Raw genomic sequence first — 24,767 nt, forward strand, 5'->3', positions numbered from 1 at the left:
AAGTAAATTGTGACTGTATTTCAATAAGTATGCCTTGAACTAAACTCATCAAATCTGAGTTCTGAACAAGGAGACTAGCTGATGTTTATTAACTTGTATCCAACATGCTGAATAATTATCAAGTGTGGTTTCTTATTATGTTGAAATTATTGTCCAAAGTTCTCAATATCCCCAAGATCAACATCAAAAGTATTTATAAAGATGCCCATCACTGAAATCGAAATCGAAATCGAAATCAAGAGAAATGTAATTAGCACAGAATTTCAAATGTAGCTGAATGATAATCAGCACAAGTTGGTTGAGGGTGTTGTTCAGTTAATAATTATTCCATGAACAATCTAGTTTATAATCCCCTATGATGGGTACAACATAAAAACAATGTGGTTCTCGTCCTTTGTTCTTCTTATAAGCGCAAGCGTCTGGCCAGATGTTATGCGCCTCCAGATTTGATTAATTCACCCAAATTCACCTCAGCACAATGTAAAGCTTCAGGCATGTGACCTCCTTCCTCCCACAATTTCTTCATCTCAACTTCAGTAACCATTGATCTGAGGCCTTGGTGTTGGGCCCGCAAGTCTGGAAAAGGGTATCTGGTTGCGACCAGGGATGCCTCTAGGACCAGACGCTCGATCAGGAGCAGTTGGATCTGATACTGATTTTGAGAAGGCCTGGGCCAGCTCAACTGCAGATGCTGCTTTCCCATAACGTATGGGGGCATCAGTTGGTGCTGGCTTGCCATCCTCAATAGGTTTTCGCCATGTCTCTGGAGATGGAGCCCTGTCCTGTGGGTGTTTTGGTTGCTGGTTCCGATGCTTCTCGGCATCCTTATTATTTCTCCAAATTTCGCTTTGCTTGTTCCTCCTTTGTGAATCGCTGCTCTCAACATCCAGCGGGTTTTCTCGCCTGTTAGTGTATTTAGCCATCCTTTGATTGGTAGGAATAACTTCAGATTTTTCGCTGTAGCGTGCAGAAGATCCATGCGTGAATGCATCACCCTTTGGAGAAACTTCCTTCACCCTATAAGTGTAATAAATGCAAATAAAATACAAGAGTCATTTTTATGAATGCCTAAATATGAAGTATAGCCAGATGTGCAATAACATTCAAAGCTGCACACAAGTAACCAAATACCTCAATCCAGGTTGACCTTCGTAGTTGTTTAAGTCATCTTCAACCCCACGTGCCTTAAGAACCTGCCACAATTCCAGCAATTCTTAACAAAAGCAAAGGCAATACGAGCCTTGAAACAATATGAATTGATTAGACGAGACAGAATTTACATATCCCTCTTTTTCTAATGAGAAAAATGCTCAAATACACCCAGAGCTTTGAGATTATTAAATTGAAGTATTGAGATTCTTTGTTTTCTGAAACAGTATTCAGATTCTTTGTTTACAACTACAAGGAGTAAACAAGCTTTCTGAAATTATATAAAAGTGAACTCACCAATTCCCGAGGCCGAGCTTCCCCAAAAACAGTCCCTCTAGAGCAACAAAGCAAAGCAGAAAATATGTCAGAAGTAATACCTCCTACTGGAGACAAGGATAATTCAAACAGAAATACGCACACAGATAAAGTTGTTCCGGAACAAAGTAAGTGCAGCCAGTTCAACCATTTTATTTTAGTGCAAAATCAGATAAAAAATTTCAATTCAGTGGACCCAACAGATTTGTGTTATATTCATTTTCCATGTAAAGTGCAAACAATGAGCAGTGTGAAACAAAGGCTTCAAGGAAACCATACATTTTCTGGCAAGTATAACATAGCTTATCCAAACAAAATATTAACAAGCTTTCAAATAAACAAGGAACCTCAAGAAATAGCTATAATTCAATTAAGTCCTTCCCAAAATGGCAATAGTACCTAAACTGCTGCATCTAATTCTCTTATAAACGTTACCTTCAAGAAAAAGAAATAACTGAAATTCGACTATTTGGGCATTACAAAGTAAAGATTATATTATAGAATTTTAAGGGTACAAGAAAATCAGATAAGGATGATCCATGCTGGCTCATTGCTCAAGATGTGACTCTGGGTGCAACTGCAACATCATCCAAATTTTTCTTGTTCTTTTAAGCACATTGTTTTCTCTTTTTCAAAGCCACCAGATTTGATACACCTCAACAGTCAAGATTGTCAGTTTATCAAAATAACTAGACACATTTGGAGTAGCTGCAATGAAAATAAACAAATAAACTGGGTAGCAAACCACCAATCAAGTCACAAATTCTGCAAAAGGAAAAACAATAGTGGATAAACAAATCCATTTCAACTAAAATTGCCTACCTCACCCCCTCTTCCGTCCATAGGCAATATTTAACTTTTGTATAGGTTTTAATCTTCAATTAATCTGCGACCCACTCCCTATAAAGGGACAGAAATTACACCCACTAGGCCATTACAAAGGAAACAGTCATAGCCATAACATTGTGCTTTTTATTGAGCCTGTAAATGGGGATTTTATCAAACCACAGCTTTACACAATCACCCCCAACCTCATCCCACGTACTTGTGCATACTTCATATATGATTTATGCTTAAGGGTATTAGATTATATATGACCATGCCAGAAACAATTTCAGAAAAGCAAAGCCCAACATCAGCATCCACTAAAGACTAACCTAAATTATATCATAAAATTCTTATAAAGCATATATATCTCTTCACACCCCTCCATAAATTCCATTAGTCCCTCTATCTGACAGCACATAATTACTAGAATGATATTGACTATGAGTATCTTATCTTGGCAGAGACCTGATAAATCAAACAGATATCTCCATACAAGATTTGACAGAAAAATAAAGAGATAACAACAAATTCAAAATAATCTAAAAGAAAAGAAAATACAAACTCTGAACCTTTTGACTTCTTTGTTTCCTTCCAGTTGCTCATGGGACTGTGATCGTGGCTTCAAATTCAGTTTTGGGCGCTCTGGAGCTCGATCACCAACAATAGAGTTTTTAACTTCATGGTTGTCCTCCATGTGGAGATTATCACTAGTCTGCTCATATCTCTGAACTCAAAAATAAAAACGGAAATGCAATGTTAAAGCTAAACTATGAAGTATAAATATTTAAATAAGATTTGAAGCCTTTTTCACAAATTTACCTGCTTTTGATCAATTGGAGATTCTATATTTTCCAATGGTTTAGATCTTGGAAGTAATTTGAGCTTAGGTCTTTCTGAAGATTCTGAAGAAAATGTTGACTGAATTGACTGGAAACCGTTAGCAGTAGCAGGAGTGCTTTTCTCATATGAATCCACACGTACGGCAGATTTTTCCCTATCATAAGCTTGTGGCACCTCCCTTCCACCACCGTGAAATGTTAGACTTCTTTCGGCATGCACAACCAAACCAACGTCTTGATAGTCTGAGCCAGGAACCACATCTAACCTATTGTAGGTTTTCCTAATGTGTGCACTACTAGAATTATACTCAAACTTCCCCTCAGTTTCAGGATGTCCAAAGACTGCAGCATCTTTTTGAGGATTAATTTGTTGGTTTGAGCTCCACCGACCAGATGAGATCTTCTCGAGTGCACTGGCATGGGCTAACTTTGTCTCGGCCTCTGGAGCAGACCATGCAGCAGCTGCAGGCTCTTTCGTGCTAGATGCCTCCTTCCTTATGCCCCAGGCATTTGGATGTGATCCAGCCACTGATTGCCCAGCATTGCCACCAACAACTGGATAACTCGACCTAGAACTGCGACTGCCACTTAAAGTTTGATTGTTGAACTTCGAATTATGCACTTCAACAACCCTCCCTGCATAAGAGCCACCAGTGGAGCCAGCTGATAGCTGAGACACAGGAATTGAAGGACTACTACCAACTCTAGCACCAGATATAATATTCTCTGTCTTATGCTCCATCACGCGACTGGGTTGAGCACGAAAGCTTTCGTCAGCAATTGTTCTGCGAGGGCCTGAACCACCATCCAAAGGCTTGCGCTCATCCTCATCAAAATTACGACCTATATGGGAACTATGACTTAGAAATGGGGATTTTTCATCAAGGGCCCTAGCTGAGCCCGCAGATGCTGGCCGCAACCGATGTTCAGGCCTTCCTGCCGAGTTACCCCATGACATCTGACGATCAAATCCACCACGATCAACGGGCCTTGCAGTCCTGTTAAAATATTATGTATGATATAAGTGACTAGAGTTTACTCTATAATTTCTACAAAAGGCACAACCTTATATACCATCATAACTCACACGATTCAGTCAAGCTAAACAATAATAAGGGTTTTGCAATTCAAAAGTTTCAGAAAACAGAAACTCGCATACCAGATAGTGAGATAAAATCCAAAGCCTCATTCACCAAGAACTTTAAGTCTTTCTTCACCAAATATAATAATGGCACACATACCTTAAGATCTATTGCAAAAAGGATCAACCGTATAAAAAAAAGTAATCATAAGCGGCTACATGAGATGCGTTGTGAAATATCCAAGCAGATTCAGAAGACCAAGATATAGCAAAACACATTCCAAAATAAATTGTGGAAAACGACCAAAATTCAAATAAATTAACGCAAAACCAGACTCACACGCCGGGTGCAGAGGGAAGAGGGAGATCGGATGGAATCGAGCCGCCGTGAAAATCCTTCAGCGTCATCGTTGCCTTCTTCTTCAACATTTTCCCCTCACTTCCGCTCTCCAAAAATATCGAATTAATGGGATTGTATTATACCAATTTATAAATATATATATACGGATTAAACGAATCTCTACAAATCTATTAGCAAAGATATTAAAAAAAAGGACGAGAAGAAAAACCCTAGGACAGATATATCTGTCACGGAATCGATAGATAGCAATTTATGGAATCAATCAAGGGCAGAAGAAGGTTAAAGGTAGAAGCAATTTCAGATTTGGGGGAAGGGTTTGGAAACCGAGTGTTGTACTTTTACCGAAATTTCATTTTCTATTTCCTCCGCTTTCCCGTGTTGTACTTTCACAGAACACTGCCACGCGTTCTCGATTTTTTTTTCATTTTCACATTTGAAAATAAATATGCTAAAATTAAATGTTGCCATTATTAAATAGATCTTCACTTGTTTAAAAATGGAAAATCCAAGATTCAACACTGCATTTAATTATACTAACTCCAAACCTTGGTATTTTCTCTTTTAGGATGAAACAAAATTGAAAATACTGTAATTAGCATCTGAAGTCGATTCAACAATGATTTCAACATTTCTTGTTTCGGAAAATCATGTCAATATTATTATCTTACTATAAAAGGCTTGGAGTAATATATGGTTGATAAAAAATCATTTAATTCAGTATTTTGATTTCCGTAATTTGGTGTCTGATGGATGGTTATTTATGACATCAAATTTTGATTGTTTATTTAAAATTACTAAGTACTACTACTATTCACAATTTCTTTGGTAAGGTTTTTTTTATACAAAAGTTAAACTTACAATTGAAAGAAATTTAAGAAATAACAAAAATATATATTTTATGAATTAATTGCATTTAAATATACGAAGTTCATCAAAAAATTGGTGAGGTAAAAAATACTAAATGAACATTTTAATTTTTTATTTTTTTGTAAATTAGTGTAAGTTCAAATTCCGTTGTTCAAAACTAATAAGTGGAAAACTAATCAAACCTATGTTCAACACTTATATAAGACCACAAAGCAAGGAAGCAGAGCTCTGGGGCTGAGCAAATAGAGCTCTTCACCAACTTTCCCAGCAACCAAATCGAAACCGGATTCAACAGCCATTTCCTCCATACTCTCGACCGGTCTATGCACCCTTCCGGCTATCACTCTACAAACTATGAGGGCCTTTCTCAACGACGAATCCCCCTCCACCATCTCGATGGCTCTCCCACTTGTCGAAGCAGTGAACACTCCCTCTTTCTTTGCCACGAACCCGTCTCTTAGGATTTGGCACACCCTGCACTTCTCTGAAGTGCAGAGGCCGGACGACCCCTTGAGGCCGAGGGTGCACTCCACTGTCGCACCGTGGAATCTCAGCAGCTCGTTCCCATCGGCCAGGCAACGGGGATGCTTTTTAGCTAGCTTGTTTGCTCTGATTTTCACTAGCTCTCGGTATTCCTCAAATTGTGCTAATGTTCGTTGCATGTTGTGCACCTTCAGAATCCTCTCGATTTTGTCGAGCCTCGCTCGACATATTATCTCCACGATTCTTCGGGAAGAGTCTCCCTCGCCGAGTTCACTAACTAAAAACACAGAGACGCAATGATTTAGTAAGACGTTCATGCAAAAACACTTGAATGTCAAGTACTCATACCATTCGTGCCTTTACCACAATTATTACAGAAATTTTAAATCTTAAAACACTTACACTATTCACATATACATAAACGATTAAGTTTTGCGATTTTCATTAAAACAACTACAAGTTAATAATTGACAAAAAATCATAGTACTAGTTAGAAAAAAATTACTCCCTCTGTTTGAAGAATAGAAGTCCCTTTTTATCATTTTGGTTAGTTGAACAATAGAAATGTCTCATTTTGCTATTTTGACTTGTCTGCTAGTAAGAGTCTTATAAACCTCGCATTTCACTGACTTATTCTTCTCATATCCCAATATAAAACTAATGTACTATAGTATATAAAAGTAAGATTTACATTTCTCTAACTTCTTCAATTTACATTTCTTGAAACTAAGTGCAAAAAAATGAGACACTTTTATGTGAACGAATAAAGCATGTAACTGAAAAATATGATTATTTTTACAATTCAGATTTTATTATAAAAAAAATGTCATGTGTCAGCACATTAATTGGGCACATAAAAGCGTGCTTAGGAAGCTGCGACAGCATGCTTTAAGCACGCACGCTTTTCCCTCCCTAAGCACGCTGATGCTAATGCTCTCGGCCCCGAACCAAACCACATTAAATGAAAAGTTGCAAACCTGCGTGTTTAGAGAGATGATGCGCCTCAACAGCTTCCCATCTAACAAACTGGTCGCCACATTTAGGGCAGAAGGGGCATCCGAGCGAAGATCTCGGCCTTGTGGAAGCGACACCGCCCCTTCTCGACAACCTCCTGACCGGGCTGCCCAAAACAACCGGCTTATGCCCCACGTGAAACCCGACAAAATCAGAGCCACCGCGTATTTTCAGTTCGCAAGTAGCGCTATCAAGCACAACATGATGCGTTATCGGGTTGTGAAGCTCGCTGCTTCCGATGGATCTCGGGCTGCTGATCCGCGGCTGCTTCTCCTCCGTATGCCTCTTGCTCCCATTGATCACGTCTTTCAGATTCGCAATTGACCTCGAACAGCCACACCGCCCGCTGCCAACGCCACTCGGCTTCTTCGTGCTCGGATTCTTGCTTCCAGTGTCCGGATCATGGACATCGGCTTCGTGTGATCGGCATTTCATCGACCTCCGTAGACCAATCCAAACAGCCGGCATTTTTGGCTTGTTTGATTTCTTGATCATAAATATATGTTCACAGCGAGTGTGAAGAGAGAATACATGGAAAACATTGATGTGGAAGATATACGCAATAGTGAGTATATGAGGAAATATAGAATTATTTATTGCTAATATATTAAGATTTGAGACTGTAGATATGAAAGATTAGGCCACAAATGGTAAGGATTTCGAATGACATTGCACGTTTTTTCGAAACAGAGCAATACAGAAATTAGCCTGCCAAAATTATAGGAGTAAAAAAGTCATTATTTTGAGATAAAATATTGCAACAAGAATGGATAACTAGCTCTATTCAATAATTCAATCCCTTGGAAAATGAGGGACCAAACTCGCCACCTAATTTATTAAATTTATGAAAGAGATGCTTTCTCTAATGTGAGTTGTTAACAGAAAATGACAGTTCTTGAGTATGTGACAAATATAATAAACACATACATATAAATCGTACTTGATTTCGAAGAATTTTACGTAGGGTTGCACTCTTGTACGTGCGGGTCAAACTCGCTCCGGACCTTGTTTTATCTCCATGTTAGCACCACCAACCTCACTAGTCATCAATTCTACTGGGAAAATGCAGGACACAACGATCAAGAGCTGCCCAAGACAAGAGCAAATCTGACACTATTAAAGCAATTTATTCAGTTCAATATAAATGTTTAGGTTCCTCAATTCATTGAATCATTATATGAGTCAAATTCAATAAAGTGTCGAGGAAATACTCTCATTTATGATACATTTAAATGCTCTACCAACCCAGGCCATGCTTTACATTAACTAGGCACATGCCTTCCTGCCCAGATTCACCCCCACAGACCAAAAATGATCAGAAATTCAATTTTCCATACGTTTAGGATAATAATTGATGCATCAGTGCGTCATAAAGCCTAATCAACTAAAATCATCACTCAAACAAATTAGTAACACAGCAACATGCACTCAGACCACGATTCCCCACAGACAAAACTGGACAAGATGTACATTTGGAAGAAAAGGAGAGGAAGATAAGACCTGTTTAACAAGAAAGATAGAAAAGTAAAGATCAATTACTTCATTAGGGCCGCCCAGAATAAAGGTGCAACATAGCATATTGATATAGAAACCAAACAAATACAGCCAAATTCATACACACATCACATTCCTTTTACTTCCAAAAATAGAAAACTGCAATCATGAAAATCAGTTGTGGTCAGAGATGTAATTTGATGTATGCATAGAGCAACCTGAGCTAAGTAACCACTATACATCCGCGATATAAAGCTCAGCGAAGTTCCCCTCTGCTCAATTCTACAGAGATTCAGTTCCGAAATCCACATAACTTTGTATAAAGACACAAAACATACAGCCAGATAGAGTGGATTACATTTAAGCTATTATGATGTCTCAAACACACAAACATTACAAGTCGAGGAAGCAGGTGATATAACATATCAGTGCATACAAAGCTTTACTACTTATGACTTTAGTGGAGAACTTCTATGATAGAACATCAGCTTAGAATCGGTAATATGATGTACCAAGAACAGATACATGATCCTTGTCCAGGTTACAGCCGCGGAGACATTCCAGATCCATGACTTGAGAATGATCCACGAAAAGATTTACCTTAAGACATATTAGACACAAAACTTTAGACATGCTGCAAATAAAAAATGAAAAAGGAACAGGTATTGGAAAAGGGGATTAGAAGGAATTACATGTGGACCATATTGTTTGATAAACCACTCAGACGTCTTAGGATTTGATGCTTCAAACATGGTTTTTTCTAGCCCCAAACGGCTCACGACTTTTGCTATAATGTCAGCCCTCACAGAATCTGCTTGTCTACAGACATCATCAGCATCAATCATTATCATGTCTGCTCCAGCTTCAAGGCATCTCTCTGCCCTCCTAATCAATAGATTCACATCCTCAACAAGCTCTGAAGAATAAGGAAACAATATTAGTCTATGTAGCTTGGCTGATATTGCACCATAACCTTCACTATCTATGTTCTGATAGCAGCTTAGATTTGGGCATTAAAGCATTATGTGAGGGATTTCTTAAAACTATCGAGAACTTTATAAGAGCGCATCTATCTAACTTCATCCAACAGGTGATAATCCTACTGTGACTAGTCTAATATAAAGATGATAAAACACAATTAACATAAAGATGATAAAACATCACTCCAGATTAGTTGAGTGACTGACTTAATAACCTGATTTCTAAAGGCAATAATGTGACGGTGTATGCTCGTTTAATGAAGCAGACGGCTATTGTCATTTGGAATGATCTACTGAAGGATATAAGTATATCAAAAAGGCTATAAAAATTGGAGATCCAACTGTCTCTTGTAATCTTATTTTGTCAACCCTCTTGCTTTAGCTAATTGCTATAGTGATTTCTACCTTATTTGTGAATCCAAGGATCCATACCAATAGAATGCTTTCAAACTAAATAATCTGATGTTATCACTTTCCACAAAAGAACTTAACAGAGAGAAGAATGCCCTCAACCCTACCCCTTTTAACACTGAGAGCCCGTAGTCCTATGAAATGCTTGACGTATAATACAGGCATTACAGGTGCAACTTCACTGGTAGAAGTAGAACATTAGCTAATCCATGGTGCTATTATAGCTCTAACAAGTTAGAGTGCTCACCAGATGTTCGCTGCACAGGGACCGTGTAAGATCCATATGCTCTGTCACCACTCATAGGTATATCTGACTTGTTAAACTTCACAGCAAACAGCGGCTTAGCTCTGAGGCCCCCCGTTTTGACAAGCCTCACATATCTCAGAAGAATCTCTTCAGGAATTCCAAGTGAGCCAGCATCAATCTCAATGGTGTCAAATCCCAATTCTTTGCATTCCTATGACATAATTGCATATTTATCACAAGGAAGTAGTCATATAATGATATGTAATTCAGTAACAGGAAAAATATCAACAACATTACCTCAATATAGTCTTTGAAAGCAGAAGGACCTCCGCGCTGTAGGTATTCAGCCCAGTCCCCAGTGCTAACGTACACATTGTGCTTATGTGCCAGGTTAGTCATTTCTTTGATGTAACTCTTAGGTATCAAACTATGAGAGCCTCCAGCAAACTTGAGACCATCAACAAATTGCCCCATAGAGTCAAAAACATCCTGTGCCAAAAAGGTTCATGTCAGGTTACAGAACTATTAAGCAGCAAATTGCACAATTTGACAATCTAAGCCCAAATAATGATTCAATTAAATTAGTTGGCAATGGAAGCAATTCTACTTGAGGGGCAACACCGACTAATTGTTGTCTAATAACCAGAATTTCTATTAAAACATACAAAGTTAAGCCATAGATTTTCACGACCTCATAATCATTGCTTCCATTGCCAACTAATTTAATTGAATGGAAGTGAATGAATCATAATGCACACAAAATTAAGTCCGAAATTTGAAGAAAAATGGAAGTGAATGAATCATAATGCGAAACCGTCACCTCTGATCTGATAAACATACTTCGGAATTCCAAATCAGTAAAAGATTAAAAGGAGAGATGAGCTTGGAGAAACTTGAAATCGAAGCACCGCTAATACCACAATTACCAGTTAAAATACTTACCAAACAGATTAGGACGAGAAATTAAAAGGAAATAATGCAGTGATGATTCAGTGGATCAAGGGGAAATTACCTGGAGGAGATTTTGGGAGAAAAGAGAGTGATGAGGTCCCCTCATTTCAGTGACACCATACCTCCTAGGCTTCTCCGGTCGATCTTCTTCTTCGAAGAGTGTCTTCCATCGATAACTTGTCATTTTCTCCTCCTTCTTTTACCCCTTCTTTGACAACGAATTTCAATAGTATGTGATACGCATTTGATTTGAAGGTGGAATATAGCTGACATACAAAGAGGTAGGAGAGAGCGTCCATTGATGGTTGTAGAAGTCTGGAGCACCTTCTGGAAATATTTCATTTTATTTATTTTAATGGATAATGATAAATTCATTCGAAATAGCTACCCTTTTCTTTCTTTTTTCTTTTTCTTTTTGAAAAATGGCAACATTTATTCTAGTCTATGAGCTAAGATTAAATTCTTATATTACTAATTCATGTAAGTGCGTTCAAAAATTAAATTACAAAAATAAAAATCACATAATTTCCCTTTAATTAGCATCTACGTGTATTTTGTGTGAACAATTAAGCAAATAAATTAAATGAAAAATACAAAAGAACAAAACTCTGAGAAGGACACGCAGATATTTAATTGTTTTTGACAGTTAACTTTCTTTTATTTTCTGCAATTGATAACTTCTTTGCACATAAGTTTTGAAAAAATGATTATTTGCAAAATAATTTTAGCAAGAGAATTATAGTCACACGCATTTATTATGTTGTGTTTATTATGACTTCATCATGATTTGATTTTCACTACCAGTGATTCTCAAAAGCCTATTTACATCATGTACTAGGACACAAATATTCAGATTGTTATAAAATTAAAATAATCAAAATCCAAACATTATAGTAGTAGTAGTTTTTTCCCAGATTATCTTTTCACAAGGAAAAATCACCTACTGTCAAAGATAAAATACAGTTGTATTATGTTCAATTATAGGAAATACTATGTTTAAAGGATGAATAGAGAAGATGGGGATGGAGTAAGGTGTTCGCAGGTCTAGTCTGGAGATGCACTGCTTTTCTTCCTCGCCATTAAAGTTAGACAAAAGAAACCTTTTCTACTCCAAGAATCAAACCCAGCTAATCCACCTCCTCTTTATTCTGATTCCTCTACATTCAACAAGGATATATACTCAAAGCCTACACAGTTCCGACATCCATTCATTCCCAAGAAACAGCCATGGCCAAGAACATGGATTTCCTTGTATGTCTGCTAATCATGGCTCTGGACATCATAGCCGGGGTTCTTGGCATACAGGGCGAGGTTGCTCTGAACAAGGTTCGTCTTTCCATCTCACTCCCACTTCAATTGCTGTAATAACATTAACATCTGACTTGATGTGTATAGGTTCAAAACCTGAGGGTATGGATATTCGAGTGCCGGGATCCCAGCTACGAGGCTTTCAAACTTGGGCTGGCTGCGGTGGTGATGCTGTGCCTGGCACACATTGTAGCCAATCTGCTGGCGGGATGCGTCTTCATCAGCTCCAAAGAAGAACTCGACAGGGCTTCACCTAATAAGCAACTCGCTGCTGCCTCCCTCATGATGTCATGGTATTTGATTATCTGATTGTTTAGCTCGGTGATTCTAGACACTGTTGAAACTAAGGTGGATCCTGACAGGATTATGTTGGGGATTGCATTCATCCTGCTGATATCGGGAGTGTTGTCAAACTCGAAAACAAGAAAGAACTGTGGGATGAGCCATCAGCAGCAGCTGTCGATTGGAGGGATCCTGTGTTTCATTCATGGACTGTTTGCGGTTGCCTATTATGTATCTGCAGCTGCTGTTCTTAGAGATGAACGGAATCCGCATCAACAACACAACCACGCCCACCAACCCAAACCAGATCAGCAACCACTTCCTGCCTGATTTTTCACATCTTCCACATTCCTTTCTTGGCCTTGATGTTTACCAATAGTTCAATTGATTTTCAACCAACTAGTAATCTTTACATATGATTCTTTCTTTTCATTCTGGAGAATGACATTCTGACCTTACATATCTAGTATAGTATTTATATGCAGCTCAGATCATTAATATGCTATGCTTTTCTGCACATCAAGACCAAAAAGTTTAGCTGCCCAAAAGATATAACTGAAATGATTACATACATATGAACAAAACACGATGAACAATCAAAATATTTTAATGAACTAATCAATTCCAAGAACCTGCCTTTCACCAAATCATCTTCCAAATTTGGTCCCAACCATGCTATGGCCTATGGTAACTCATCAGGCCACATGCATCAAAAAATGATCAAACTATGTTCCAAGGCTGTGAAAGATTACTATATCCCATAGTCAAAATCCCTAACTAGAAGGCAGCACTTGAAGAAAAGATGATAGAAAGGAAGAGAACAAGAAAGTTCCCCAAATCAAGACAACATAATAAGCCAGATGAGTAAACACACAGTTAAACAAAAGAAATAACTACTCATTCAGAGTGAAAATAAGGAAGTATATATTTCCAGTGAAACTATGAACTTTCTACAAGACCAACTAGCCAAACTGCCATTGGCTAATCGATAGATACTGAATGAGTCATTAAACAATGGAGTTCGATAGCAAAACATATCTAGAAGCCAACTAACAAAGATTAATCAGTTGTCATAAACACAATATAACGGAAAATCCTTACAATTTATAAGAACAATTCAGAAGAAAAAAATTAACCATCCTGCACCTCAGGTAAAACCTCTCATTCATAAATTCCAAATCAACCTTCGCCTCTGCCACTCGATTCAAGTCCTTTCGGTGGCGAATTCGTTCCCTCACCACTCACAGCTCCTGATTTCGATTGTTATTATAAATTCATGTACGAATTCAAATCTGGATAAAGTCCGATTCAGATTTGAACTCATTTCACGAATTTATTAACAATAATTTACTAGGACAAAAACGCTGAAGGAGCAAGAGAATCAAAGTAGTTAAGCTGTGTCACTGAAAAAATAGAGAAAGCGGTTAATATAAGAAAATTAGTGAGGAAATCAAATCAATCGATCAGTTGGTGGCGGTTGATATAAAAAAAGGGTTTCTGTGATTACTTTCTGATGGATCCGCGAATTTCTGATGTTAGTAAAAGCTGGTAGAGAATGAAAACTACAACACACAGAATTTACGTGGTTCGATTTACTGAAGTAAATCTACGTCCACGGGAAGAAGGGAGGGCAAGATTGTATTGCTTGATCTGGGATTACAGCTTACAACACAGACTTGCTATATGATTTTATCTCTAGAGAGCTTAACCCTCTTCTATCTGATCTAAGTTCTATTTATATCTTGAACTAAGATCGTGGCTTGCATCACCACCCTAAGTCGTGGATGTCGTGTAGGTCATGGCCTAAGATCGTGGATGTAGCGTAGGTCATGGCCTACGATCGTGGCCTGAGTTGACACCACGTGGTAGTAGGTGTGTTGGACATCCTGTATGGGTCCACTAACTCCTTGTTCGGTCGAATACTGAGACCGAACTGCTTTGGTTGCCGATCTGAGAGTAGAGCTTGATGCCGACCTGAGAGCAGAGCTTGATTGGATGGCTTTTACCGAGCTGTAGGCTGAGGCCGAACTCTTTGGTAATGCCGAACTCATACTCTTCCTTGGGCTTTGGGCTGATGGGCCGTCATTGCTGTTGGGCTTGTTTAGTACGCACCCCATCACTACCCCCCCCGAAAAGCGAAGTGAATCACTTCGGCGAAGCGAGTCACTTCGGCATTCTGGAAAAGGGTACGGGGGAGGCTGAAGTCAGGGGACGTGCCCTGCGCGTGACTGCATTAAATGCGGCATTAAATGCGACAGTAAAATCCGGCCGTCGAATCCTGAAAAGGTGGAATATGAAACGGTGCGATGATTTGAAATCTTCTCCAAATCTGATAAATACCGCCTTTCTTCATCATTTGAACACCTTTGCTATTGGCTTCTTCTGCACTCTCTATCTTTTGCGTGAAAAATTTCCTTCCGCTTTCAAAAATTTCCTCAGGATTTCTTCAAACTTTCAAAGAGTAAGAACCATGTCTGCTTCTTCTTCGTCTGAGTCTGGTAGCGGTAGAAAAGGGGGTAAGGGGTCTTCTAGCCGGAAAGAATCCGGGGAGAAGACCGTAGAGTATTTTCACAGTATCTTGAGTAAGGATACTGTGATATCCCTTTACGAAAAATACTCTTTTCCTGGGGGGAAGGCGGTGGTTCCCGACGATGATCATAGGGCTAACGACCCGCCGGAGGGTTATGCCACCGTTTACGAAGCCTGCTTAGAATGCGGGCTTCGTTTCCCTCTTCCCCCACCTTTTGTAGAGCTTCTTGATTTTTTTCAACTCCCTTTAGGTCAGGTGACTCCGAATTCTTGGAGGCACTTGTCGGCTTTTGCTGCCGAACTCCGTAGGTTAGATAAGGATCTGTCTCTGCGGGCAATCCTTAATTTTTTCCAATTTAAAAGGAAGGGATCTTGGTTTTACTTGATCCCCTTACAGCCTTTTAGGGCATTCTGCAAAACCAAGTGGCCGAAATGGCAAAACCGCTTCTTTTTTTATAATAGGACAGCGGCTCCGGGCTTCCCCTGGAGAGGGCCGAAGTCCGTGATTCCTCATCCTCGGTTAGAACCATTGGCCGAGCTCGATGGCGAGCTCAACAAGATTCCCATAGTTAGGAAACAATACACGGAGTCTGAGCTCGTCAAGGGCGACGTCGTGTTCGACATCTCGTCTTCGGACGAAGAGGCCGAGGGTGAGGATTTCTCTTTACCTTTATGTTCTACTGCTTTAACGAAGAAAACTAACCTTGCTTTCTTGCTTTTTGGCAGTGTACATGCTGAACAAGGCTACCCGAAAATCTTCGGAGTCCAAGGAGCCGGAGAGGCCGAAAACCACCAGCTCGGCGTCTGATGCCGAGAGGACTCCGAAAAGGCAAAACACCTCTTCGGATCCGAAGAAGCCGGAGTCAACTTCGGCAAAGGGGAGGGGGAAGGCCCAGAAGCCCCCGAGAGCGCCAGAGAAAGACGTGGTCTTGGCGCCTCCTTCGGAACATATCTGTGAGCCGTTTTTATGGCCCACGGACTTCGCCGAGGTGAATTCTCTTCTTGATTTTCTGGCCTTGCTTTTTTCCTGTATTTTTTGTGGTCCCTTTGTTGACTTTTTTCTTTATTCATTTTCAGAGGAACGATATGCTCTCCAAGCTCGTCGCCGTCGAACTCTCCAAAGCGTCCAATGACTATGCTGAGATGCAGAGGAAGTTGGCGGCTGCTTGTCATCGGGCCGAACAGGCTGAGGCTAACTTTGAGAAGGCCAGAGCTGCTAGGATTTCGGCCCAGGATGAAGCTCAGTTTGCCAAAAACCAGCTCGTCATCCAGCGGGAGCAGACGAAACGGAGGGATGCTGCTGCCGTGGTTGCCCAAGGGGAGGCTCTCCGTGTTTACACGGAGAAACTCTTTTTGAGCAGCCAGTTCTCGGCCTTTGTCGGTAGTCTGGTAAGGCTAATTGCCGATAAGGGCGAGCAGGGGGCCGACGTCGTGCTGCCTCTGTACAGCCGAGAGATAGCAGCTCGGCTTCAGAATCTGCCGCTCCTTGAGGAGCTCGCTTCATCCTCGGTCCTGCTTTCTGCAGACCGAGTCCGGAGTTGTCGAGCTGATCGGGACGAGAACCTGGAGGCTATCTTTGCCTCCGTGGGACCCGTTTCACCCGCTTCGACTTACAACGGAGAGGGTGAGGCCGAGCCGCTGGAGCGGGAGGCCGAAGTCGATCAGGCCGGGCATCCGGAGAAAGAAGCCGATCAGGAGGCGGAGGCGAGGCCGGCAGGAGGCGAGGCTGAGGCTGAGGTAGCCCAGGAGAAAGAAGCTGTACCAGACCGAGGAGCCGGAGACGAAGCTGGCGGAGTATGATTTCGTCTCCCTTCTCTTAGTCTAGTTTCTTCCTTGTAAAATGGCCTTGAAGCCCTAGTGTAAAAAATTTTCCTTGTGAATGAAAAATTCTCTACACTTGTCTTCGTATAGCTTTTCGTACTCGCCTTTATTCCTGTTGTATTTTACTATCTGCTCGGTACAGCTGCCGAACTAATATAGCTGCTTTGTACCCAAGGAGATGGAGATACTTCACTGGAAACGGCTGTACTCTTCGGCTTTGGACGAAGCTGAGAGAAGAGCTATAGCCGATCAGACGAAGAATGACGAGCTTCTGGCTCGTTTAGTGAAGCTGGAGGCCGATATCAAGGACTTAGAGTCCGATAAGAAAGATCTGGAGGCCGAGCTGAATACGGCCATTGCTGAGAGGACTGCGTATGAGGATTACATCCGTGTGCGCGGGGGAATGACCATATCAGATGTTCAGAGTCGAGTTGACGAACTGTGGGAGGAATATCATGTACTCCGTATGAACAATGTGCTGGAGAGCCCGGCTTGCCAACAAGTTGTGACATCACTGCGGCGTTGGGCTTCTCGGTACAACATTGTTCTTTCTCGGCGCCCCTCCATAGAAAGATTCCTTCGGCATATCGCGCCAACAGATGCTCGCACTCCAGATCAAACCTCTGGTTCCCTTGTTCAAAATCCTACTCCCAGCCAACAACGAACTCCGGAACAGCCGGAAACGTCAAGACGAGAACGGGCTCAGGAGCAACCGGAATCGTCAAGACAGGGACGGACTGAAATTCGCCGAGGAGTTGTGACTATGAGCGAGCAAGATCAGCAGATGCTTATTGCAGAGACTCTTCATCGCCGAGGTGTTAGGACTTCTCGGGCTCGGGGAAGAGGCGTTGGGTCGAGGATAGCATCTCGTCGACCTGCTTATTCTTCATCTGCTCGGAACAACCGAACTCGGCTTCCAGAGGATTTTGCAGATAGGTGGCTTAACTTCAGCAACCCTGGACAGTAGAATAGTCCTTTGTAATAGCGTAACGCCATTTTGTAGGGTAGCTAAGTTGTATGCCGAACAAGATTTGAAAAATGAAATTTTGTTTTCGCTTCTAACACTGTATTTACAGCTTAGCGAAAAAATTTCATCGTACTCGTCCTCGGTCTTATGAAGTAAACTTCTTTGACCGGACTTGGGCCTTGGTCTTATGAAGTAAACTTCTTTGACCGGACTTGGTCCTTGGTCTGATGAAATAAACATCTTTGACCGGACTCGTCTTTGGTCTGATGAAATAAACATCTTTGACCGGACTCGTCTTTGGTCTGATGAAATAAACATCTTTGACCGGACTCGTCTTTGGTCTGATGAAATAAACATCTTTGACCGGACTCGTCTTTGATCTGATGAAATAAACATCTTTGACCGGACTCGTCTTTGGTCTGATGAAATAAACATCTTTGACCGGACTTGGTTTGTGTTCTAATTTGGCGATTTTTGTCGCCGGGATCGAACTTTCCCTTGTCCTAATTCGGCGAGTTTTATCGCGTGGATCGGACTTTCCCTGTTAACCGAAGTGGTCTTATGCAGTAAACCCCTTTGACTAGACATGGTCGTCCCCGGTCTTATGAGGTAAACTTCTTTGACCGAACTTGGTCGTCCTAATTCGGCGAGGTTTATCGCGTGGATCGGACTTTCCCTTATTGCAGTTCGTTTCAGACGAAGTGCTTGTTAAGCTGAATCGCGGTCTTGTATCCTCCTTGGAAGCTTGGACTCACAATCGTTGGCTTATTGCAGTTCGTTTCAGACGGACTGCTTGTTAAGCTGAATTGTGGTCCTATATCCTCCGTAGAAGCTTGGACTCACAATAGTCTTTAATAATCGATCTAAAAAGGAGATCAGTCTTTAAAGAACGATATACCTTGGTACCATTTGTAAGAGACGACAAGCACATAGAGACAAAACACATAGAGAAAAAATGAAAAAGACGAAGGAAAAAAAAAACCTTAAACCCTTTTTTTTTTTAAAAACGACAAGTAAAAGGTACAAGTAAGAAACAAACAAATAAAAACATATACCCCTATGACCGAACTAGACACGAGACGGACTGACCGGACTTTTGTCTCTTACAAGTGGAACTTCTTGAGGTTGGAGACGTGCCATGTTCGGGGTACTTGTTCTCCTGACATGTGAGTCAATTTATAAGACCCTTTGCCGAGGACTTCTGACACCCGATATGGACCCTCCCATGTGGGTTCGAGTTTGCCCAGCTTTTCTGCTCGGCTTACTTCGTTGTTTCTCAAGACGAGATCTCCCACTTGAAATTGAAGCTTTTTTACCCTTTGGTTATAATACCGGGCTACTTGCTCCTTATACTTGGCTGCTTTTATGCACGCCAATTCTCTTCTTTCTTCGGCGAGATCTAGTTCTGCTCTCAGTCCGTCGTCATTCATTTCTGAGGAGAAATTTAGAGTTCGGGGACTGGGTACGCCGATCTCCACCGGAATTACGGCTTCAGTGCCGTACACCAGGCTATACGGAGTTTCACCGTTGGAGGTTTTGGGTGTAGTTCGGTAGGACCATAGGACTTGAGGGAGATTTTCTACCCATTGTCCTTTGGCTTGTTCTAACCGAGCTTTTAACCCTTTCACCAGAATCCGGTTCGTTACTTCCATTTGTCCGTTTGCTTGGGGATGGGAGACCGAAGTGAACCGCTGTTGAATGTTCAGCTCTTGGCACCAATTCTTGAACGTCTTGTCGGTGAACTGAGTCCCATTATCCGAGATGAGGATGTGGGGTATGCCAAATCGGCACACTATGTTCTTCCAGACGAAGTCCAATGCCTTTGAGCTCGTTATCGTAGCTAATGGTTCGGCCTCCACCCACTTCGTGAAGTAGTCCACGGCAACGATAAGGAATTTCATTTGCCGAGGAGCTTGAGGAAGTGGTCCCACTATGTCTATGCCCCATTGCATGAAAGGCCAAGGGCTTTGCATAGTGTATAGATCGGTCTGCGGCATCCTTGGGACATTTGCATGAATTTGGCACTTCGTACACTTCTTGACGAGCTGCACTGCCTCTTGTACCATGGTTGGCCAATAATATCCCCATCTCAGAACTTTTTTAGCTAAAGCTCTGGCTCCGATGTGGCTACCGCACGATCCTTCATGAACTTCTCTGAGGATGTAGTCCGTCTCTTCTGGCCCTACGCACCGCAATAACGGCTGGAGGTAAGACTTTCTAAAGAGGACTCCTTCATGAAGTTCGTACCGAAGTGCTCGGCACGTGATCTTCCGAGCTTCTCTCTTATCCTCGGGCAATTGTCCTTGATCCAGGTACTGCAAGATCGGCGTCATCCAGTTCGGCGAGCTGGATACTGAATGTACCTCGGCTTCATCAATGCTTCGATGCATTAATTCTTCCGCCTTTGAGCTCGGATCTGAGGCCAATTTACTTAAGGCATCTGCTCGGCTATTTTCCGCTCTGGGAATGCGGATTATCCGAAAATAGGAGAAACTTCGGCTGATGCTTTGCGCTTTGTCCAAATACTTCTTCATTCTCTCGTCACGAGCTTCACTTGTACCCAACATGTGATTTACTATGACTTGTGAATCACAATGGACTTTGAGAGATTTGACGAGCAGACTTTGCGCTAACTGGAGTCCGGCCAGGAGGGCTTCGTACTCGGCTTCATTATTAGTAGTGGGGAATAGGAAACGAAGTGAGTAGGTTACCTCGTGTCCGTCGGGAGCGATAAGTAAAATACCAGCTCCACTTCCCATCTTGTTTGAAGCTCCATCTACGAATCCGCTCCAGCAGTCCGGCGGCTCTACTTCGGATTCCAAGGGCTGTGCTAGTTCGGCACTGGCAGAATTCTTCTGTTCGGCAATAACGGGAATTGCTTGATCGAACTTCGCTTCTGCAAGAAAATCCGCCAAGGCTTGTCCCTTGATGGTTTTCCGAGGTAGATATTCAATTGTGTGCTCTCCCAACTCTATAGCCCACTTGGCGATTCTGCCTGATGCTTCTGGTTTGGTCAACACTTGCCGAAGTGGCAGATCAGTTAAGACGCATACCTTGTGAGCATAGAAGTATGGCCGCAGTCTCCTTGCTGCATTTACTAATGCTAGAGCAATTTTTTCCAGAGGTTGATACCTGGTTTCTGGACCTCTTAATGCTCGGCTTGTAAAATAGATGGGAAGCTGCTTTAGGCCTTCTTCTCGTACAAGCACCGCGCTGATGGTTTGATCCGATGCCGCTAAGTATAAGAATATTACTTCGGCTTCGGTTGGAGCAGAGAGAATAGGAAGCTCGGCTAGATAACTTTTGAGCTCGTCAAAGGCCCTTTTCTGCTCGGCTCCCCACTCGAACTTTGGTGCCTTTTTCAACACCTTGAAGAACGGCAGTTGCTTTTCGGCTGCTTGGGAAAGGAATCGATTCAGTGCGGCTAGACATCCGGTTAGCCTTTGCACGTCATGTATGGACTTCGGCATTGCCATGTTCTGAACGACTTGAACTCTTGAGGGGTTTGCCTTGAGTCCGTCCTTTGAAACCCAACAACCCAGAAACTTTCCCGAATCTACCAAAAAGGTACACTTTTGGGGATTAAGTTTGAGGTTGGCTTTCTTGAGCACGTTGAGAGTGGACTTGAGGTTGTGCTCGTACTCCGAAGTGCTTTTGCTTTTGACGACTATATCGTCAACATATACTTCGACCTCCTTTCCAATCAGGTGCCGAAAAAGCTTGTCTACCATCCTTTGATAAGTGGCTCCGGCATTCTTTAAACCGAATGGCATCTTTTTATAAGCGAAAATGCCGAAATCAGTAATGAAGGCCGTTTTTGAAGCGTCAATCTCATCCATTAAAACCTGATGGTATCCTTTGTATAGATCAAGAAAACAAAAAATTTCAAAGCCTATCAGAGCTTCTACTTTTTTATCTATGTTCGGAAGGGGATAGCAATCTTTGGGACAGTGCTTATTTAGATCGGTGAAATCTATGCACATCCGCCATCCTCCTTCCTTTTTCTTGATCATGACAGGATTGGCCACCCGCGAAGGATACTTCACTTCGAATAACACATCCGCCTTCAATAATTGACGGACTTCGTCATGGATGACTTGACTTCGTTCTGCCGCAAAGAGTCTTTGCTTCTGTTTTATCGGCCGGACCGAAGGATCAATATTTAAACGATGAGTGATTACCTCGGGGGGCACTCCGGTCATGTCCAACGGAGACCATGCAAAGACGTCTTTGTACTCCTTGAGGAGCTGGATGGTTTTTTCCCGAAGTAGAGGCGTTCCCGCGAAGCCGATCTTAACCGTTCTGGATGGATCGTCTTCGTACAGCTGAACTGTCATCGAATTCGGCTCCGGTATGACTTCGGTTATTGCCTCTGACTCCGGCTGCTGTGATTGCTATGCTTGGTGGTGCCGATCTGACTGCTCGGCACTTCTAAGCGCAATTTGCAGACATTCCTTTGCTCTCTTTTGGTCACCTCGGATGACCGCTATCCCTCCTTTAGTAGGGATCTTGATGGTGAGGTGATAAGTGGAGCAAACGGCCCGAACTGTGTTGAGCCAGTCTCTTCCCAGGATGACGTTGTACGGGGACCGAGCTTTCACCACGAAAAACTCAATCATCGTACTGGAGCTAGTAGGCGCTTTCCCCACCGTGATCGGAAGGCTGATAATACCTTCAGGGCGGGTGTCCTCCTGGGCGAAGCTCTTCAGGGGAAGCGGAGCCGGGCTGAGCCGAGCTGGGTCCACTTCTAGTTTGTCGAAGCACTCTTTAAAAAGAATGCTGACTGACGCTCCTGTATCCACAAACACCCTGTGGATCAGTTTGTTTGCCACTCCGGCTTGGATGACAATGGCGTCTTGGTGAGGAGAGATGGCCGGGACGGGATCAGCATCCGAGAACGTAATCACTTCGTCCTGCTTCAGCCTTTTATGCGTTGGCTCTTCTCGATTGGAGCCTCTGCGCTCTGACTTCAGGGACGACTTGGTCTTCCCGGCAGGGAGAGCGTCAATAGTCAGGATTACTCCATCATATTGCGGCTCGTCATCGTCTTCGGGATCCGGCTGCCTTTTCGGATCCTGAGGAGCGCAGTTCGCACCTCTCTGCTTCTTATTCTTCTTTGACTGCTTGCTTTGGTATTTTTTCAATGTCCCTGCCCTCACAAGAACATCGATACCTGCAGCCAAGTTTCTGCACTCCTCGGTATCGTGACCGTGGTCTTGATGGTAGGAGCAGTAGTTATCCTGGGGTCGGCGCGCGGCAGATTTCGTCATCCGCTTTGGCTTTTCGAACAGGTCAGAGTGTAGTTCGAAAATTTCCGCTCTCGGCTTGTTCAGCGGTACGAACTGAGCGGGCGGCTTCTCGGGATTGAGACGGGGTCCCAATCTGTCTTGCACCGGAGTCCTTTGAATCCTTTCAAAAGGAGTTCGGCGAGGATGTCCCTGATCGCCAAAAGGAGTTCGGCGAGGATGTCCCTGATCGCTATGATCGGGCTTCCTCCTGTCTCCTCGGGACGATGAGCTGTCTAACGACCGTTTGCGACGGTCTGCCTCATCGGCCCGGGAGTACTGGTCCGCAATGTCCCACATTTCCTGAGCTGTCTGCGGACCGCACTCAACGAGCTTCCTGTAGAGAGCTCCGGGCAGGATTCCATTTTGGAATGCCGAGATGACAAGCAGATCGTTGAGATCGTCTACTTGCAGGCATTCCTTGTGGAATCTTGTCATAAAGTCGCTGATTTTTTCGTCGCGACCTTGACGAATGGAAAGCAGCTGAGCCGAAGTGATTCGGGCTTCCGCTTTCTGAAAGAACCTCCTGTGGAAGGCATCCATTAGATCTCGGTAAGATCTGATGCTGCCCTGGGGGAGGCTATCGAACCACCTTCTCGCGTTCCCGATGAGCAGCTCGGGAAACAGCTTGCACATGTGGACCTCGTTGAGACCCTGGTTCGCCATGTTATACTGATAGCGCCCCAAGAAATCGTGAGGGTCCACGAGCCCGTCGTAAGTCATCGACGGAGTTCGGTAGTTCTGTGGTAGGGGAGTTCGGGTGATGTCGTCCGAGAACGGAGTCTTCAGTGCTCCGTACACGGCGAATCCGATATCTCGTCGGTATGGAGGAGATTGAGTTCTCCTGTGATTCCGGTACCGAGGAGGAACAGGAATATGTCGGGGTTGAGGATTCTTCTTCCTGGAAGACACGGCACTACTGCGGTAGTGACTTTCATGTCTGGATGAGGAAGGAGAATCCTCCGTTTTCGTCTTCGGCTCTTGGCTCTTTTGCAGGAAGGCTAAGAACTCATCCTGCTTCTCAGCCAAGAACAGCTTGACAGCCTCATTCAAATCAGGCTGCTGGGAAGACTCAGTGGGACGATTTTTGGAGCGGCCTGTTCCTTCGCCATGAGAACTGGTGGTGGATTTATCCCTAGGCTGTTTTCCAGACCTATGGGATGGATTGGCTTCCTCCTGGTTCTCACGGGCAGGAATGCGGGTACTCTGCGATCTGGTATGCATTTTTTGGGTGGAAAAAAATGGATCAAAAATTCGCTTTATCACAAATTTTGTTCTCGGTTTCCCACAGACGGCGCCAGTGATGGATCCGCGAATTTCTGATGTTAGTAAAAGCTGGTAGAGAATGAAAACTACAACACACAGAATTTACGTGGTTCGATTTACTGAAGTAAATCTACGTCCACGGGAAGAAGGGAGGGCAAGATTGTATTGCTTGATCTGGGATTACAGCTTACAACACAGACTTGCTATATGATTTTATCTCTAGAGAGCTTAACCCTCTTCTATCTGATCTAAGTTCTATTTATATCTTGAACTAAGATCGTGGCTTGCA

At 42.6% G+C, this 24,767-nt stretch overlaps 4 protein-coding genes across 9 annotated transcripts; 1 reads left to right on the plus strand and 3 right to left on the minus strand.

The window, feature by feature from the left end:
* Positions 1 to 225: 225 nt before the first annotated feature.
* LOC121774833 lies at positions 226 to 4,924 on the minus strand. The gene is made up of 6 exons (XM_042171693.1): positions 4,553 to 4,924; positions 3,112 to 4,129; positions 2,862 to 3,016; positions 1,447 to 1,483; positions 1,132 to 1,193; positions 226 to 1,017 (listed from the first exon to the last, which is right to left on the minus strand). Exons 1-6 carry the CDS (start codon positions 4,639 to 4,641, stop codon positions 534 to 536), a joined length of 1,845 nt encoding a protein of 614 aa, XP_042027627.1. The 5' UTR covers positions 4,642 to 4,924; the 3' UTR covers positions 226 to 533.
* A 604-nt stretch (positions 4,925 to 5,528) lies between these two features.
* Positions 5,529 to 7,594, minus strand: LOC121775018. The gene is made up of 2 exons (XM_042171948.1): positions 6,901 to 7,594; positions 5,529 to 6,200 (listed from the first exon to the last, which is right to left on the minus strand). Exons 1-2 carry the CDS (start codon positions 7,430 to 7,432, stop codon positions 5,629 to 5,631), a joined length of 1,104 nt encoding a protein of 367 aa, XP_042027882.1. The 5' UTR covers positions 7,433 to 7,594; the 3' UTR covers positions 5,529 to 5,628.
* On the minus strand, positions 7,302 to 11,346 carry LOC121775019 (protein HEAT-STRESS-ASSOCIATED 32-like). 6 transcript variants are annotated; one of them, XM_042171952.1, is made up of 7 exons: positions 11,082 to 11,346; positions 10,367 to 10,558; positions 10,070 to 10,280; positions 9,124 to 9,347; positions 8,944 to 9,031; positions 7,878 to 7,992; positions 7,302 to 7,423 (listed from the first exon to the last, which is right to left on the minus strand). In XM_042171952.1, the coding sequence occupies exons 1-6, from the start codon at positions 11,202 to 11,204 to the stop codon at positions 7,925 to 7,927; spliced, it is 906 nt and encodes a 301-aa protein (XP_042027886.1). In that variant the 5' UTR covers positions 11,205 to 11,346; the 3' UTR covers positions 7,302 to 7,423; positions 7,878 to 7,924. The 6 variants fall into 6 exon arrangements, with proteins under 6 accessions (XP_042027886.1, XP_042027887.1, XP_042027885.1 ...); XM_042171953.1 differs by lacking the exon at positions 7,302 to 7,423 and having other exon boundaries at positions 7,738 to 7,989; XM_042171951.1 differs by lacking the exon at positions 7,302 to 7,423 and having other exon boundaries at positions 7,738 to 7,992.
* Positions 11,347 to 11,861: 515 nt separating this feature from the next.
* LOC121775430 lies at positions 11,862 to 13,763 on the plus strand. Its single transcript, XM_042172512.1, has 3 exons — positions 11,862 to 12,346; positions 12,416 to 12,621; positions 12,691 to 13,763. The coding sequence occupies exons 1-3, from the start codon at positions 12,248 to 12,250 to the stop codon at positions 12,938 to 12,940; spliced, it is 555 nt and encodes a 184-aa protein (XP_042028446.1). The 5' UTR covers positions 11,862 to 12,247; the 3' UTR covers positions 12,941 to 13,763.
* Positions 13,764 to 24,767: the final 11,004 nt, after the last annotated feature.

Source organism: Salvia splendens, chromosome 17 (assembly GCF_004379255.2).
Source record: "Salvia splendens isolate huo1 chromosome 17, SspV2, whole genome shotgun sequence".
NCBI lineage: Eukaryota > Viridiplantae > Streptophyta > Magnoliopsida > Lamiales > Lamiaceae > Salvia > Salvia splendens.